General features: G+C 47.6%; 1 protein-coding gene across 2 annotated transcripts in view; it reads left to right on the forward strand.

Moving 5' to 3' along the window:
- Window positions 1–19007, forward strand: part of LOC115458730 (tyrosine-protein kinase Fyn) — a 123528-nt gene that overhangs the window by 47206 nt on the left and 57315 nt on the right. For both annotated transcript variants that reach the window (XM_030188554.1, XM_030188555.1), the window contains exons 2-5: window positions 4910–5167; window positions 7485–7581; window positions 16597–16695; window positions 18556–18659. In XM_030188554.1, coding sequence (XP_030044414.1) covers window positions 4921–5167; window positions 7485–7581; window positions 16597–16695; window positions 18556–18659 — 547 coding nt within the window. In that variant the 5' untranslated portion in view covers window positions 4910–4920. The remainder of the gene's footprint in view (window positions 1–4909; window positions 5168–7484; window positions 7582–16596; window positions 16696–18555; window positions 18660–19007) is intronic.

The raw sequence follows: 19007 nt of genomic DNA on the forward strand, positions 1-19007 counted from the left end.
GTATCAGGCAATCAAGCCATTGTGACCTCACTGATGAGGTTGGCTCTTATTGGTGGAACGAGTGGAGGAGTAGCCTAGTGGTTAGTGCAGCGGACTCTGATCCTGGGGAACTGAGTTTGATTCCCACTGAAGCTCCTTGTGACTCTGGGCAAGTCACTTAACCCTCCATTGCCCCTGGTACAAAATAAGTACCTGAATATATGTAAACCGCTTTGAATGTAGTTGCAAAAACCTCAGAAAGGCAGTATATCAAGTCCCTTTCCTATTTGAGATTCTACGTGGAATGTTGCTAGTGGAGGAGTAGCCTAGTGGTTAGTGCAGTGGACTTTGATCCTGGGGAACTGGGTTCGATTCCCACTGCAGCTCCTTGTGACTCTGGGCAAGTCACTTAACCCTCCATTGCTCCTGGTACAAAATAAGTACCTGAATATATGTAAACCGCTTTGAATGTAGTTGCAAAAACCTCAGAAAGGCAGTATATCAAGTCCCATTTCCCTTTCCCTATTTGAGATTCTAGATGGAATGTTGCTACTATTTGAGATTCTACATGGAATGTTAATGTTGCTATTCCACTAGAACATTCCATGTAGAAGCCTGCCTTTGCAGATCAGCAACGCGGCCACGCAGGCTTCTGTTTCTGTGAGTCTGATGTCCTGCACGTACGTCAGACTCACAGTTGCCGATTGGGGTCATCCATTGATTTTCAGTAGATCTACTACTACTACTATTTAGCATTTCTATAGCGCTACAAGGCGTACGCAGCGCTGCACAAACATAGAAGAAAGACAGTCCCTGCTCAAAGAGCTTACAATCTCCCTTATTTCCCTTTTAGATTGGGTCCAGCACTCCACTGGCTTGTTCTGAACCTTCCCCACCCACAAATAATATCAAACAGCATTAGAAACTCACTAGCCTTCTTCTCTCTGAGCCCCTAGGACTTGATAGTATCCTGTATCATCTTTAATAACTGAACCAACATGAAGCTTGAGTTAAGAGAACTTCGTAAATAAGCTTTGAATTAAAAAAAAAAAAAACGCACACCAGTTCCATCTGAAGGACCAAACATTTTATTGGTTTATTCTTTACCCAAATGTTTTCCCACTCTTTTACCAGTTAACGCAGACCCTTCACCAGACAAGCAAGTAGATGTGCAAGGGAGACAGTGATCAGGGTAAAGAGGAAGGAAGCTGTGCCATCTACTGACATTGCTTCCTGGCTTCCTACTGAAGGAACCCCATGTGGCATGCATTCCCAAACCAAGTGAAGGTGTCAGCCACCTAATTAAAAGAAAAAAAAAAAAAAAGCAGGACCCATGACAATCATGGGTTGATGTCTTATTCAAAATTTGCTTTCAAAGAAATGCAGCACAGTAGTCGGGTTAAGATTATATTTGATAGTTAAATGCTTAGATGTAAGAGTTTGGGATTAGTAGCATTCCTTTCTCAGAGAGTTTTTTTTTTTTTTAAATCTTTTAAGGATCCCTAGTCTAAGGTTTGCGTGTATCAAAAGGGCCAATTGGCTCTGACCTCATGAAGCAAGTGTAACTCCCAAAACTTTGTCAGACGCACTTTCTGTTCTAGTTTATTGACTTTCAGTCACACAAGTTTACACAAATGCCTACCGGACTAACACTAGGGATGTGCATTTCGTAGAAATACCGTGGGGAAAAGTCATGTCATTTTCTGTCCAAAACAGTTTACCTGAAAATTTAGGTTTTTGTGTATCCTAAATCTTTCAAAAGAAGGCACATCACACTACCAATAATATCATTCCCATAATGAAAATCAAAGAAAAAGATGTGAAAAAAATGGAAGTTCCAGTAAACAACAGGAGAAAAACACAAAATGAAAAACCTGGGCTGTACTTCCTAGGCTGTACCTGTATTTCTGAGGACCAGCTCCAGGGAGACCCACTGACTCTCAGAGCAACACCTCCTCCTGAATTCCTTCAGGCAATCACTGGGTTAACGCACTGACGCCATGTAAACACAACCAGGCTCATTTTCAAAGCACATCAGTTACTAAGTAAATTCGTATGTCTATGGGCCAGATGCCTCTGAAAATCATTACACACCGCCCTGGCAACTATTTGGGTCGTCCTGGGGCCGAGCAAAGTTGCAGCAGTGATGTTCAATCCAGGTAGTGGGCTCACAGGCAGATGATCAAAAGCAAACACCTGCGCTAGAGGCTGTTAGCGCCATACTAGCGCCGGCATTTGCTACCGCCTTGTGATCAGAGCCCTCGAGCGCGTGAAACAACGCACTCGAGGGCTCTTAGCGCAAGTAGCATGCAAATGCATGCTAATCAGTGCTTAACGCATTCATCCCCAATGATCAGCATCCAGCACGCCAAAGATTGGGTCGCTGGCCGCGACAAACCCTACGCCAGCTCCAAGCTGGCGTTAGGGTTTGCAGATCATTGGGGAAGAATGGTGAGCCCTGTCCAGCATGCATTTGCATGCTGGCAGGTCCCCATTCTCCCCTACAGCAAACCTGCCAGTGAGGGCAGTTGAGGACGTCCAAATTTTGGACGGTTCGGCAATGGACAGTTAAGACATCTTTCTCATAGAAACATCCAATTTTGGATGACCTTAACTGCCCATTGTAGAAACGTCCAAATTTTGGACGTCCTCAACTGCCCTGTCGCAATACCTGTGACACCCCCTTGAAATTTGGCCGTCCCTGCAACAGGGCAGTTGAGGACGTCCATCTTCTGATTTAAAGATGGGCGTCCTTCTCTCCAGCCCAGACCTGTCAAACAAGTGCGGGAGGATTGTGCTGAGCGCATGCTCAGGCACAATTCTCCCGCACTTCTACCCCATAATCAGAGATAATTGCGCTGCTTAAATTTGCATGCATTATCTCTGATCATAGGTCTAATATCGCCCCGCGCTGTTCCAGTGCTATTTTAGAGCGCTGTTTGGAACAGCGCGGGGCTTTTGATCATCTGTGTGGACAGAGGTGCTAGTCTATCCAGATGTTCAGCGCTGGCTACAATCCAGATCTGGGAGATAAATATTCGGGCTTCTGTATTGAATATCCGGTTAATGTGGCGCTGTGCTTAAAAGATATGCTGACCACGGTGGCTGAATATCAGCTCGGTAGTGTTTGGGGTTTTTTTTGTTTTTATGTCATGGTCTTATTCTCCCTGGGTCCCCTTTTTCATCTGTCATCTAATGGTTTATCTGATTCCCTCATAGTCTTCCTGTTTCTAGTTTAGTAAGGGAAGGATTTATTCTGAGTCGTTTTTCAAGATTCCCTGTTGGCCTGCTTTACATCTTCTGTTCTTCACTGTCCATCTTTTGAAGGATGGCCTTTTGGCTTTAATATTCTCTTTGACTGACCTTTTCTAGTCTCTGTTCCAGGGTGCTGTTGCATATATTTTTTTGTGTTAAATATTTATTTGTTTTGGATTTTGCGCATAGCTTTTCAAGGTAAGTTACGTAAGGTTAAGGGAATGAAGTGACCTGCCCAGGATCTCAGGGAGCGTCAGTGGGATGTGAACTGCGGCCTCTCTCTTTCTCTGCCCACAGCTCTGACCACTAGGTTTACCTCGCACAAGGTGTTCATCTTTTAGTTTTTTCTAATGTCCCCATTTTATCAGTTTCCCCTTTTTAGAATTAACTTTACATTACATGACCTTACGTAGGGTTCTTATTGACCGCAACAACCCTAAGGGTTCAGTGCGGCTCACAAAAAGGAATAAACAGGCAGACCCTGTGACCTAACAACATTAATGTCTGCAATAGTTTTCTTATGGGTCAATATTCTCTAAACCCTGGATCAGGGGCATAGCCAGACTTTGGTGGGAGGGGGGTCTACAGCCCGAGGTGAGGGGGCACATTTTAGCCCCCCCTGGCGCTGTCAACCCCCCCTGCCATTTTTGACCCACTCCTGCCGTTGCCACCAACAAAAACTTTGACCCCCCCTGCCGATGACCCTCTCAACCCCCCTTCCACCACCAACCCTCCCCTGCCGCCGCTGTTGGCTACCTTTGCTGGTGGGGGACCCCAACCCCCGCCAGCCGAGGTCCTCTTCTTCCGGCGCAAGGCTTTGTTCTGTTTCTGTGAGTCTGGACGTCAGACTCACAGAACCAGAACGAAGCCTTGCGCCGGAAGAAGAGGACCTCGCTGGCTGATCTGCAAGACTTTGTTCTGTTTCTGTGAGGCTGACGTCCTTCACGTACAACGTGCAGGACGTCAGACTCACAGAAACAGAACGAAGCCTTGCTCCGGAAGAAGAGGACCTCGGCTGGCGGGGGTTGGGGTCCCTCACCAGCAAAGGTAGCCGACGGTGACGGCAGGGGAGGGTTGGCGGCGGGAGGGGGGGTCGAAAGGGTCATTGTCATGGGGGTCTAAGGCCAAATCTATGGGGTCCCAGGCCCCCGTGGCCCCACGTAGCTACGCCACCGCCCTGGATCCAGTACAAATGTGGCTGATGCTGCAGGATACCTCTGTCTGATGGGGGGGGGGAGGGGAAAGGATAGTAATGGTGAGTCTATTCAGGTTGAGTTTAGTAATGAATCCCACACTACACTGATCTTTGGACCCTAAATTGTCCCCTAATATGAAGTCAGTTACATTGTTTCCATTCCTTGGTGCAAAATCCCCTGTTCAGAGTTTTGAGCAGCTGCCTCAGTACTTATTATAGCTGTTGCAAAGGTCTCTGGCAAGACATGGGAGAGAGGTTCTGGGTGTTGCATTAAGGATGGGAACTTGTATGCTGACCTCCGTGGGGTGGGAAGACAAAATGAGCAAGCGACCCGGCCTCTGTAGCGAGCAGCTGGAATAGATCCTTAGCGGCCTGGACTGGAAGAACTGAGCAGGCTGGATGGGGCCAGCTGGTCTCTACCTGCCGTCATCCATCAGGTCACTGTCTAATTCTTTGCATCTCTCCTTCGGTTTCTCCTAGGACTGTGAACAATGGGCTGTGTGCAATGCAAGGATAAAGAAGCAGCCAAACTGACAGACGAGAGGGACGGAAGCCTGAGCCAAAGCGCTGCTTTCCGCTACGGGACGGACCCCAGTCCCCAGCACTACCCCAGCTTCAGTGCGACGGCAATACCGAACTACAACAATTTCCAGGGATCCACAGGCCAAGCACTCACTGTCTTTGGTGGGGTGGACTCGTCCACTCACACTGGGACACTACGCACCAGAGGAGGAACCGGTAAGACAGCCTTCCTTTCTAATGTAGTGACAGGTTGATTCCGCAGAGGAAGTTCTGGAAAACACGTATTCCAGGTCTCACTCTCTGCGCCAAGGTTTTGGATCCCTGGTCTGGGCTCAGGGGCAACAGGGGCAGCTGCACAGGACCCTGCACTTAACTTGAGTGAGCTTTGCAACTGGCGGCTGAGCAAAAGTTAAAGCTCCTCTTTCCTCTCCTTCTCCAACTCTCTGCCAACTCCTCTTGGTAATCGTACTCCTTCCACCACACCGCCACCCTTACTCTTCGTTTGAAATCTTATGTCCCGGGTGGGGGTCTGCACAGGGCCCCTCGATTGTGTCCCTGCGTGGGCTCCTGTGCTCATGGTTTTATAGCCCTGATGGGGAAAAGAAAGCCGAGGTTTACAAAATAATGAGCGGGATAGAGCGGACAGATGTGAAGCGTTTGTTTACGCTTTCTAACAATAATAGAACCAGGGGACACAAGATGAAATTAGAATGTGGTAGGTTTAAAACAAATTGGAGAAAGTTTTTCTTTACTCAGCGCATGGTTAGACTCTGGAACTCATTGCCGGAGAAGGTAGTGACGGCAGCTGGCCTTGCTGAGTTTAAAGGGGGTCTGGACAGATTCCTGAAGGAAAAGTCCATTGATCGTTATTAAATTCTGGGTTTTTGCCAGGTTCTTGGGGCCTGGATTGGCCGCTCTCGGAGACAGAGTGCTGGGCTTGATGGACCTTTGGTCTTTTCCCAGCGTGGCAGTGCTTATGTGCTTATGACCCTTCAACATGCATCCCGGGCAAACTTGATGCTTTGCTCATTTTGTCAGTTAACTTCCAGGCCCTAATCATACCCCCAGTTCCTCTCCTGCAGTAATGTATATCTTTATTTCTATATTTTATGGCCTTTTGAACAAATTTGCGCAAGGTGGTGAACAACGAGAATAAACCTGGACATAAGCAATAAACAATTCTAACAGTAAAATATCCACAGAAAAGTACACGTTATGACAGATTCAGTTTTGGTCAAAACCAAAAAAGAGACAATGAGTTGCAACTGATTAACATTTGCAGACACACCTGCCTGTAGTCTAGAAGTTGGGCGCATCGATCCCATCGCAGGGGGAGGGCGTGGGTGGGTCGGGGCATGTCAAGGAGTTAGGTGCGCAGGTTGTAGAATAAGAAGAGTTAAATGTCTAACCGCCAGCAGTTCGGCGCAAGCACTTAAACCAGTGTTTGACAAGGCGTAAGGGCTTGCGCTAAAGTTAGAGGCGAAACTGCGGACTTTACGCTAATAATTGTACAGCAGCAATTCTGCCGTTAGAGAATTCACACTTAACGCCTCATCCCTCGCTTACATCTTGCCGTTCTTTCTTCAATCTACCCCTTAATGTATGACAGACAAAAAGTTAAAGAAAGTTACCAGGAAATCCTTAAAGCAGCCATCAAGGCTAAATAAACGACCAAGGGCCAGATGCACTAAACTTTACGAGCCAATAACGAGCAAGTAGTAAACCCTGGCATGCACTAAATACTTTTTTCCGACGATGGTAGCAACTAACGCAAACGGAATGCAGATGAGCAAATTGTGTAGAAACCCTATTGAAATGAGATGCACTAAGCTTTTCCGCTTGCCCTAACGCTGGAAAACGCCGGGAAAGCTAACAAGAGGTATGTACCTCTCGTTGGGGCTGCGCGGGCTATGGAATTCAGTAGGGAAAGGCTCTAACGACGACTTTAGTGCATCCCCCTGTAAGAAAGACCCAATAAAGTGAACAGATAGAGAGTCACGAATAGAGACTGCCAAGGAACTGTCAATCAAAGCAAAAGTCTAAGAAAGACCTGCTGAGAGAAACCAGAGGCAGTGTAGGAGACAGCCAGAGGGTAAAAGCAGGCTAAAGGACAGGGAAAGAGACAGTCAATGTAGGAAACAGCCAGAGAGGCAAAGTCAGAGTAAAGATCAGGGAGTCAGGGGAAGAGACAGTCAGTGTAAGAGACAGCCAGAGGGGCAAAGTCAGAGTAAACAAGAAACACAGGGATAGGGAGTCGGAGGAAGAGACAGTCAGTGTAAGAGACAGCCAGAGGGGCAAAGTCAGAGTAAAGGAGAAACACAGGGATAGGGAGTCGGAGGAAGAGACAGTCAGTGTAAGAGACAGCCAGAGGGGCAAAGTTAGATTAAAAGATAGGAAGAGGGACAGGAATTCAGGGGAAGAGACAGTCAGTGTTGGGAGAGAGGAGAGCATAACATTATCACGTTGCAATGATCACTAGCAGTGTCTGCGGACTTGTCTCTGCTGGGACTGACCTGTCTCTCTTTTTCCACAGGTGTCACCCTGTTTGTTGCACTCTACGACTATGAAGCCAGAACGGAGGATGACCTCACCTTCCAGAAAGGAGAGAAATTTCAGATACTTAACAGCTCGTAAGTTCCAGCGCAAACACTCTACACTTCAGATGATAACCAGAAACTTAATAACAGCAAATCCTGCATTAATAAATCATTCAGTCTGCCCAAATTGTTTCCTGTTACAATACTAGAGACCTCAGATGACCTGTGACTTTTTTGTTAGTTCTACACAACTAAAGATCTTCTGAGCACACTACCAGAACCCTCATCCACACTCATCACCTCTCGCTTAGACTACTGCAACTTGCTTCTCACAGGTCTTCCATTTAGCCATATCTCTCCTCTTCAATCTGTTCAAAATTCTGCTGCACGACTAATATTCCGCCAGTGTCGTTATGCTCATATTAGCCCTCTCCTCAAGTCACTTCACTGGCTTCCTATCCATTTCCGCATACAGTTCAAACTCCTCTTGTTGACCTATAAGTGCATTCACTCTGCAGCTCCTCAGTACCTCTCCACTCTCATCTCTCCCTACATTCCTCCCCGGGAACTCCGTTCACTGGGTAAATCTCTCTTATCTGCACCCTTCTCCTCCACCGCTAACTCCAGACTCCGTTCCTTTTATCTTGCTACACCATATGCCTGGAATAGACTTCCTGAGCCAGTACATCAAGCTCCATCTCTGACCGTCTTCAAATCTAAGCTAAAAGCCCACCTTTTTGATGCTGCTTTTAACTCCTAACCCTTGTTCACTTGTTCAGAACCCTTATTTTATCATCCTCACTTTAATATTCCCTTATCAATTGTTTGTCCTGTTTGTGTGTCCTAATTAGATTGTAAGTTCTGTTGAGCAGGGACTGTCTCTTCATGTTCAAGTGTACAGCGCTGCGTACATCTAGTAGCGCTATAGAAATGATTAGTAGTAGTAGTAGTGTTCTTATCCCAGACTTTACCCCTCATTCACTCCCCCCACAGTAAGGATGCTCTGTGTTTATCCCAGGCTTTACCCCTCACCCCCCCCCCCACATACACACACACACACACACACATACACCTAAGGATCCTCTCTGCTTATCCCAGGGTTTACCCCTCACTTACCCCACAGCTAAGCAATACCATCAGTAATTAAAATAGGCGGTTTTGGGGCCTTCCCTCTGACATGCCCTCTAATGCCACTTCCAGTTTCCGCACAGGCAAAGCACGTCAGAAGGAAGGCCCCCGAAGCCCCCTGTTTTAATCGCTGCCAGTATTGCTATTGAGCTTGTTAGGAAAACAGACCACGGGGAGAGGGAATGAAAGGGGATAGAGTAGACAATCACTGGATCTGGGGGAGGAAGGAACAGACAGGGAGATTTGCTGCTGGACCCCGGGGTGGATGGAACAAACAGAGAGAGGTACTGCTGGTCCTGGGGTTGGGAAAGGTGGAAGGCTTAGAAAGAGAGATGTGCTAATGGATCCAGGGAGGGAGGTGAAAGAGATGGAAAGGGAGAGGTGCTGCTGGACCCGGGGGGGGGGAGGTGGAAGGGATGGAAAGGGTGAAGTGCTGCTGAATCTGGGGTGGAGAAGAAGGGACAGACAAGGAGAGATACTTCTGTAATGGGTGGGGGGAGGAGGAGGAGGAAGTGATGGACAAGAACTGTTGCTAGATCCAAGGAGTGAGAAGGAGGAAAGGACAAACAGGGAGAGGTGCTTCTGGATCCAGTGGGGGAGGAGGAACGGTTGGGCAGGAATGGTGAGGGAGATGGAGAGCAGTTGGACTGGGGGGAGTGTATGTGATGTGTTTGGTATGCATTCGATGAACCATTCTGGTGGGTTTTCTTATTATGTAGTTGGGGCATTTGTCTAGTAGACATATTGCATGTGTGTATTTTGTCAGTGGTACCTGTACTGTGCTCTTTTTGAGTGGTTCGCAGTCAGTGATGGATGTTTGCAGTAATGCGAGGTTAGATCTTGTCTTTGGGGGTTTTTTTGTTCAAAATATTGTGCTAACTTGTCTGCTGTAGGTGGTGTTTCAGTTGATACCAGTATGTCCTGTGTTTTCAGTAGATTGTTCATGAGTTCAAATATTTTTTTCGTATTACTCTGTGCTGGGTTCCTGTAAGTGTTGTATTTTTCCTCTTTGGCTTTCTTTACATTGTGTTTTTATGTTCTTATGGCTTTTCTCCATATATCTGTTTTGTTTTAGGCCCATGTTTTTTCTAGTCTCCTGCATCGTTTTTTTATCTGCAGTATCTCATTGTTGAACCAGGGTCTTGGTTGTTTTTTATTTCTTGTTTTTTGTTTTAAGTGGTGCTATTTTGTCCAGTGTTGTTTTCGCATGCTTCATCCCAGTTCCTCGCGAAATGGATGTCATTTGGTTCTAAATTACTGTGTTCGTTCATCACTGTTATCCAGAAGGTGTGGTTGTCCACCTTTCCTCTGGTCATGAATGTGTGTGGTGGTCCTGGTTTTCTGTTCTTTCCGTTCACTTTCCATTGCAATGTAAAAGTGAGCTTGCTGTGGTCTGACCACGGTACCACTTCCCATTTGTGATTTTCTATGTCCAATAGGTGGCCTTTTGTGTGGGATAAGGTGCCTTGTGCTGTAATGAAGTTCCATTGGTTGAGGAAGTTCATTGGGGTTTGGGGGTCATTTTGTTTGTCTAGGTGCAGATTGATATCGCCAGTTAGTAGGACATTTTGTTGGTTTGTGCAGGTATTTGATACAAAGTCAATGACGTTGTCAAGGGCATTTGTCCAGCTACTTGGGGGTCAGTAGAACAGTATGATACATAGAGGGGCATAATCGAACGGGGCGCCCAAGTTTTCCTAGGGCTGTCCTCGCAGGACGGCTCCGTGAAGGGGCGGAGAAACCCGTATTATCGAAACAAGATGAGTGTCCATCTTTCGTTTCAATAATACGGTCGGGGACGCCCAAATATCAACATTTAGGTTGACCTTAGAGATGGTCGTCCTTAGAGATGGTTGTCCCCGGTTTTCGGCAATAATGGAAGCCGAGGACGCCCATCTCAGAAACGACCAAATCCAAGCCATTTGGTCTTGGGAGGAGCCAGCATTCATAGTTCACTGGTCCCCCTCACATGCCAGGACACCAACTGGGCACCCTAGGGGGCACTGCAGTGGACTTCAGAAAAAGGTCCAAGGTGCATAGCTCCCTTACCTTGTGTGCTGAGCTCCCCAAAAGCCACTCCCCACAACTGTACACCACTGTCATAGCCCTTATAGGTGAAGGGGGGCACCTAGATATGGGTACAGTGGGTTTCTGGTGGGTTTTGAAGGGCTCACATTTACCACCACAAGTTTAACAGGTAGGGATGGGCCTGGGTCCGCCTGCCTGACGTGCACTGCACCCACTAAAACTGCTCCAGGGACCTGCATAGAGCTGTCATAGAGCTGGGTATGATATTTGAGGTTGGCATAGAGGCTGGCAAAAAACAATGTAAGTTTTTTTTTAGGGTGGGATGGGGTTGGTGACCACTGGGGGAGTAAGGGGAGGTCATCCCTGATTCCCTCCGGTGGTCATCTGGTCATTTAGGGCACATTTTTGAGGCTTGGTCGCAAGAAAAAATGGACCAAGTAAAGTCGGCCAAGTGCTCGTCAGGGGCGCCCTTCTTTTTTCTATTATTGACAGAGGATGCCCATCTCTTAAGCACACCCCAGTCCCGCCTTCAGTACGCTGCAGACACTCCCCCATGAACTTTGGTTGTCCCTGCGACGGAAAGCAGTTGAGGGCGCCCAAAATCGGCCTTCGATTATGCCGATCTGGGCGACCCTGAGAGAAGGACGCCCATCTCCCGATTTGTGTCAGAAGATGGGCGCCCTTCTCTTTCGAAAATAAGTCTGATAGTTGACTAGCGAGTGTTGTGTCAGTGGTTTTGCATGCCAAGATTTCAATCACTGAGGATAAATGTTTAGCGATAGACTCAATGGTGAAAGTGGATTTGTATATTATTGCAACTCCCCCTCCTCCTGCTCAGAGGGGCAATGCTGATCTCAGTGGGAGAGATAGGGGCAGATGCTGGACAGGGCAAGATAGGGACACAATGGAAGATGCTGAATATAGGGGATGGCTAGGGACAGGAACACAGAGGAGCGATGCTAGACATTGGTGTGGGGGGGGGGGGGGGATAGGGACAGGGACACAGAGAGGAGAGGCTGACCAGGATGGATAGGGAAGCAGAGGGAAGATGAATGGTGGACAAGAAGAGAGAAGGAATGTCAAATTGACAGGAAAGAGTGGAAAAAACAGAGAAAAGCAGAAGGGAGACACTAAGCTTAAAGTGAATGATAAAATGCTCAGACTGCAAAGGTAGAAAAGTATTTTATTCAGAATGTATTAATTTGGAATATCTGAGCCGTGGGAGGTGTGCATTTCTGATATCTTGTATTTCAGTTTCTGTTTCTCTAGTATTGCCATACACAGGGCCGCCGAGAGGGGGGGCAGGGGGGACAAAATTCCCCCGCACCGGGGTCAGGCCACCGGCGCTGCAGTTTCCGGTCTCACCTGCCTGCCTCCTCGGCTCCAGGCCCCCTGCATTCAAAGCGGCAGTCACAGATCGCCTCCCTTACAGCCTTCCCTCCCTGTGTCCCGCCCTCGGGGAAACTGGAAGTTACATCAAACGAGGGCGGGGACACAGGGAGGGAAGGCCAGAAAAGAGGCAATCTGCGACTGCCGCCTTGAATGCAGGGGGCCTGGAGCCATGGAGGCAGGCAGGTGAGACTGTGGACTGCAGCGGCAGGGGGAGCGACGGGGGGAGGGCGGAGGCGGGGCGGCCTTGCCCCGGGCCCGGCCAAGTCTCTCGGTGGCCCTGGCTGTACATACAGAGTCTGACTTCTTGACATTTCCATCTCTATTAGTCATCTGTGGCCCCTTGTCTGTGTTTTTGTGCATGTGACCAAGGTGCTGTAGTGTACCAAGGGCAGGGGGTTATGGGGGCAGTCCACCCCAGGTGCAGAGCAGGCGAGCAACTTTCAGCTCTGCCGGTTCCCTGCCCTCTCTGACGTCAACTTCATGTTCCGGAGCAGGGGACTGTCAAGAGTCGACAGCCGCGCACCTGCTCCATGCACCCCCTTGCTTGGAGAAGGGGGAGGGGTGTTCCGCCCCGGCTGGCATCTGAGCTAGGTACACCGCTGCCGAGGTGCAGTATTTTGCCAGCATGTACGCTAAAGGACAAGTCCATAAACCGCTACTAAACGGACTTGGAAAAATCCAAAATCCCAGGAATAACATGTATAGAATGTTTGTACGTTTGGGAAGCTTGCCAGGTGCCCTTGGCCTGGATTGGCCGCTGTCGTGGACAGGATACTGGGCTCGATGGACCCTTGGTCTTTTCCCAGTGTGGCATTACTTATGTACTTATGTACTAATTTCAGTGCAGAGTGTTCTGTTTTCTGAGTTTCTGCTGAGTTCAAAAGGTCCCCCACTGTCCCTTCACTAATGGCACAAATGTTCACCCTAAAAAAACAAGCTGTAGGTTCTACCCCAAATTCCTCATTTCTTTAAGTTCCAACAATTTTTTATTGATGATGTAATAAAGTCAACATACAGAACAATATACAACCAGTTATCCCATAACAAGTATCGTAAAAGGACTGTAAGAATGCCATCATCAATATTTACATCCCCTCTGCCTTTTCCCCGCCACCCCACCCCCTCCCATTCCTCCTCCCTCCCCCATTAATACTACTTTGATTATGGGCACAACACCTAGCGTACCGCCCAGCCTCCCAATCACTACTACTACTACTACTTAACATTTCTAGAGCGCTACCAGGGTTACGCAGCGCTGTACAATTTAACAAAGAGAGACAGTCCCTGCTCAAAGAGCTTACAATCAGCAAGGGAGCCAGGGTTAATGAACTCTCTTCTTTCATGTAGGGAAATCCCTCACCTCCAAAACCTCCAAGGTTGGGTCTTCCCACATTACGCCTCATCATCCCTTACTAATAACAAACAATATCAAAGACAGAACCAAAACCTCTCCTTGACGAAACACAACTCTCCCCCCCCAAACCACCCATCCCCCATTGAACTCTCCCACCCACCGAGCAAATCCCCCCTCTCCCCCCCCACCCAGTCCACCACCTAAGCTCTCCCCATCCCTAGTGTTCCAGACCAGCTCCAATTACCCACCAAGAACGCTTTCCTTATGAGTTAATTAACAAACTGCGCCCACTAGGACTAAGAATTCGCAGATAAGGCGACCAGATCTGAAGAAAAAGCTTCCTATGTCTGGGGGAACTGCCTCGCCCAACTTTTCTTTCTCCTCTCTGTGATTCATCTCTGGCTGACACAAGAGTGGTAACTTTCAGCCAAACCTCCTGCCCCTGGGTTCTGCCTCTCTCCTGTGTGAATCAGAGATTTGAACTACGTGGGCAAGTGGGAGGTGAGAGAGAGAAAGGGGCAGATGAAAAGTGAGAGGGAGAGAATGAGGTATTTTGACTGCAGGTTTCTATGGAGGCGGAGGCGTTGGCTATGAACACTTTTTTTCAATTTGTTTTAATTCAATTCCCTAACAAACCTCTATTTGTACCCTACTGAAGTTTGCACTCTTTAATTTTCTTAACACGTAATTTGGCATTTGATACCTTATATTGAATCTATATTACCTGCAACTGGTATGCTGACCGTTCTTTCTAACGTTGTCAGACAATTATGGACTCAGGCTCTGCCCCAGCCCCACCCCCATTAGCTTCCCCAAACAGCAGAGTCACTGACCGCCTATGGCTCTACCCAAACTCCTCCCCTGACCAAATTTACACCCAGGACACATACATCTGCTTGTCAGATTGTGTAGTAGTGTGCATAGGGCAGTGGTGTAGCCACAGGTGCGCCTGGGTGGGCCAGGACCTACCCAACAGTAACACGTGTAGTGGTAGCTGGTGGGGATCCCAAGCTCTGCCAGCCGAAGACTTCTCCCTGATGGTAATAAAAACGCTACTCTCCACGATACCGGCACCTGTGCATGCTCAGTTTTCAGTGCATGCCTGCTTCAGACTGCCAAGGTAGAAAGAAGCATTTTCCTGTCAGCTAAAATATATAATTTTTTGGTGGTGGTGATGGGAAGGAGAACACTTGTTGCCCACCCACTTATTGCCTAGACCCACCCAAAATCTGTTGTCTGGCTACGCCTCTGGCATAGGGTAATGTTATGAGATGCCTTTTACATGCATTTAGAGACATATCCATGAGAAATCCATGAGAAAGTTTCAGCCTGCTTGTCTGACATTGCTGTCTGGATGTCTCAACGCCACCTGAAATTAAATATGACCAAAACCGAGCTTCTCATTTTCCCCCCCAAACCCACCTCCCCGCTCCCCCCGTTTTCTATTTCTGTTGATGGCTCTCTCATTCTCCCTGTCTCCTCAGCTCGAAACCTTGGGGTCATCTTTGACTCTTCTCTCTCCTTCTCTGCTCACATCCAGCAGATCGCCAAGACCTGTCGTTTCTTTCTTTACAACATCCGTAAAATCCGCCCCTTTCTTTCCGAGCACTCTACCAAAACCCTCATCCACACTCTTGTCACCTCTCGTTTAGACTACTGCAATCTGCTTCTTGCTGGCCTCCCACTTAGTCACCTCTCCCCTCTCCAGTCAGTTCAAAACTCTGCTGCCCGTCTCATCTTCCGCCAGGGTCGCTTTACTCATACTACCCCTCTCCTCAAGACCCTTCACTGGCTCCCTATCCGTTTTCGCATCCTGTTCAAACTTCTTCTACTAACCTATAAATGTATTCACTCTGCTGCTCCCCAATATCTCTCCACACTCGTCCTTCCCTACACCCCTTCCCGTGCACTCCGCTCCATGGATAAATCCTTCTTATCTGTTCCCTTCTCCAATACTGCCAACTCCAGACTTCGCGCCTTCTGTCTCGCTGCACCCTACGCCTGGAATAAACTTCCTGAGCCCCTACGTCTTGCCCCATCCTTGGCCACCTTTAAATCTAGACTGAAAGCCCACCTCTTTAACATTGCTTTTGACTCGTAACCACTTGTAACCACTCGCCTCCACCTACCCTCCTCTCTTCCTTCCCGTTCACATTAATTGATTTGATTTGCTTACTTTATTTATTTTTTGTCTACTAGATTGTAAGCTCTTTGAGCAGGGACTGTCTTTCTTCTATGTTTGTGCAGCGCTGCGTATGCCTTGTAGCGCTATAGAAATGCTAAATAGTAGTAGTAGTAGTAGTAAATCCCTTTCTAACATGATTTTTTAGCAGCTGGTTTGTAACGTTTGGACTGGAAGAACACTACTGCAGCCTGTAGGTTAAGGAGACTATATGATGATATTTCTGGGATTTATTTTATTTATTTATTGCATTTGTATCCCACATTATCCCACCTCTTTGCAGGCTCAATGTGGCTTACAGTTCATCATGGATACTGGAGGTAGAAGAGAATATACAATTGGTTTACAGAGGGTTTTGTGTTACCTGGTGGTGAAATATATGATGGTGTTAAAGCAAAGACATTATAAGACATTTCTGGATATTTTAAAGATTATACAGTTACACGTGTTGATCTTTGTGATGTATCTTGTTGAAGAGAGAGGTTTTCAATAGTTTACGGAAATTGGTCAATTCATAGATCGTTTTCAGGTTACGTGGCAGTGCGTTCCAGAGCTACGTGCTCATATAGGAAAAGGTAGATGCGTGCATTGATTTGTATTTCAGACCTTTACACTTGGGAGGATGAAGATTAAGGAATGTGCGAGAAGATTTTTTTGCGTTCCTGGGTGGTAGTTCTATTAGGTCTGACATGTAGGCTGGGGCGTCACCATGGATGATTTTATGGACTAGGGTACAAAGTTTGAACGTGATTCGTTCTTTGAGTGGGAGCCAGTGTAGTTTTTCTCGTAGGGGTTTTGCGCTTTCGTATTTTGATGTGCCGAATATTAGTCTGGCTGCCGTGTTCTGGGCTGTCTGGAGTTTTTTTGAGTATTTGCTCTTTACAGCCAGCGTAGAGCGAGTTACAATAGTCCAGATGACTGAGTACCAATAATCATTGCCTAACCTGTGTGTGTTGATAGCTGTGACATTTTGGGGGTTCAGTTGACCCACTGGTGCCCTCTTTAACATGTTCTTTCCGTGCAGGGAAGGCGACTGGTGGGAAGCTCGTTCCCTAATGACCGGAGGAACTGGTTACATCCCCAGCAACTACGTGGCTCCAGTGGACTCCATCCAGGCAGAAGAGTGAGTTGTTTTCACGGTGAACCTTGGTAAAACTATGCTGTTATGAGACGAGGGTATCAGTGCTGTGGGCATTCTTAAACTGCTTCTCCCCCTCCCCCCTCCCCCCCACCTTGTTAATGGTTAGAGAAGACTGGGCTGAGCATGTCAGAAATGTTTGAGTATGTATTATTGTGTACATATTTATATATTTAAAAAGCTTTTATACCACAAACTCTGAGGACGGTTGTGCAGTGAGGTTGGCAGTAATATAAGTACATCAGCAACAAAAGATGCATTATAAAATAAACAACCATTACAAAGAGGAAATACCCCAAGTAAAACAGTGGCAAATCAAGACACACTTGTATATTAAGGACACGATGTCCCTCTCCAATTCACAGCAGCATGTGTTCATGTACTTTGACTCTGAAACAGACCCAGTGGCTAATTTGTCACATCCTAAATAGCCTCATAGATCCCTTCCTTAACCAGCCAGGCAGACCCAGCTACACATATACCCGTTCTCTTGAGGCTAGAGCAGCACGCTTGGAGCTGAGGGAGACAGAGAAGTACATAGAGCAGGCTTAAAAAGATGTTGTAGAGAAGTTCGACCTCCAGTTGGCAGCCCTTGTGCTGTCTTGGAAGAGAGAGGCCTCCTAAATGGAGAGCTTCACCCTGGTGATGTAGGAAGTACTCCTGTAGCCAGGACCAGCCCACCAGGGGATGCAATATACTGAGGATAGACTTCCTGAGCCGGTACATCAAGCTCCATCTCTGGCCGTCTTCAAATCTAAGCTAAAAGGCCACCTTTTTGATGCTGCTTTTAACTCCTAACCCTTATTCACTTGCAGGCAGATGATCAAAAGCCCCGCGCTGTTCCTAACAGCGCTCTAAAAATAGTGCTGGAACAGCGCGGGGCTTTACTGCACGGATGATCAGAGGTAATGCATGCAAATGTAAGCAGCGCAATTATCTCTGATCATGGGGTAGAAGTGCGGGCGAATCGTGCCGAGCATGCGCTCAGCACAATCCTCCCGCACTTGTTTGACAGGTCTGGGCTGTCAAAAGCCCAAACCTGTCAAACACAGGGGCTGGAAGTCCATGGGACCACCAGGCCCTGACTACCCCTGCCCCGAGAAAGGAAAAAGGGGGCTGGAGGTCCGGTGGACCTCCGGTCCCTCCGATGATCCCCCCCCCCCCAGGTTCTTCCATCTTTCCTCAAACCCACGGACCAACGAAGGCTAGCGTTTCGCTTAGCTGCTTCAGGGTCCAAAATAGCGGTCCGTTCTAAAGAGAGAAAATAAATCAACCAGATGTAGCTCAAAATGCTGCGAACACAAACATCACCTACTCACAGATAAAGACAGCACTTCCGTTACACCCGGCTGCCTTCGGCTCGCAAAATCATTCCAAAATGGCCTCCCCTTATTTCAAAGCTCACGTCAGCCCCTTAGGTTCCAGGGACTGTAACTTAAATATCCACTTTTGCTGTTGTTGGACTAAAATCCTCTGTCCAAAGTGGTGCCACACGTTACAGAGCAACAAAACGGAGATCATGAAAAGAATGTTTAACATCAGTTTTTTAAACCCCCCTCCCCCCCCCCAAATCAGGACTCATCCCTGACATGAGGTTGACCTCACAGATTATTTCAGAATTCTTAACCAATTGTACACCAAAATCTGTTCCAAATAACTTTGTAACCATCCCCCTTCCTGCAGTGTATGTTTGATGTTCTAGGCTGCTGCCTTGTTTCCTTTTGTATGTAATCTGTGTGCATGTCGCACACTATCATTTAAATCATCGCCTACCTTTCTGGTGTAATCCTAGAAAATCGCCATTGAGATTTGGTAGAGATCTAATGCCATCCTCTCCTTCCACAGGTGGTACTTTGGCAAACTGGGCCGTAAAGATGCCGAGAGGCAGTTATTGTCCTTTGGCAATCCAAGAGGTACATACCTGATCCGTGAAAGTGAAACCACCAAAGGTAGGTCATATGCTGTCAATACACACACACACTTCCTTTCAAATGGCTTCAGAAAGTCCTCTGGGGTGCAGCACCTCAGTACAACCGGGTCGTCAGGCCTGGATTGGCCACTGTTGCAAGCAGGATGCTAGGCTTGATGGACCTTTGTAGGATATGGAAGAGGTTTCACTGTTCTCTCTAAGCTGAGCAGGAGTCCTGCACAGTTGCATGTCTGCCAGTGGGTGGCGCTGCTTCAATGTTGTGTTTTCAGTGGCTAGGGACAGGCAGGTTCCCCGGAGTCCTGCTAAGCTTGCCTGTGTCCCACTATTGAAAATGTGCTAGTGAAACAGCTCCCCCCACTAGCAGGAC

This window comes from Microcaecilia unicolor, unplaced genomic scaffold, assembly GCF_901765095.1.
Source record: "Microcaecilia unicolor unplaced genomic scaffold, aMicUni1.1, whole genome shotgun sequence".
In the NCBI taxonomy this organism is placed as follows: domain Eukaryota; kingdom Metazoa; phylum Chordata; class Amphibia; order Gymnophiona; family Siphonopidae; genus Microcaecilia; species Microcaecilia unicolor.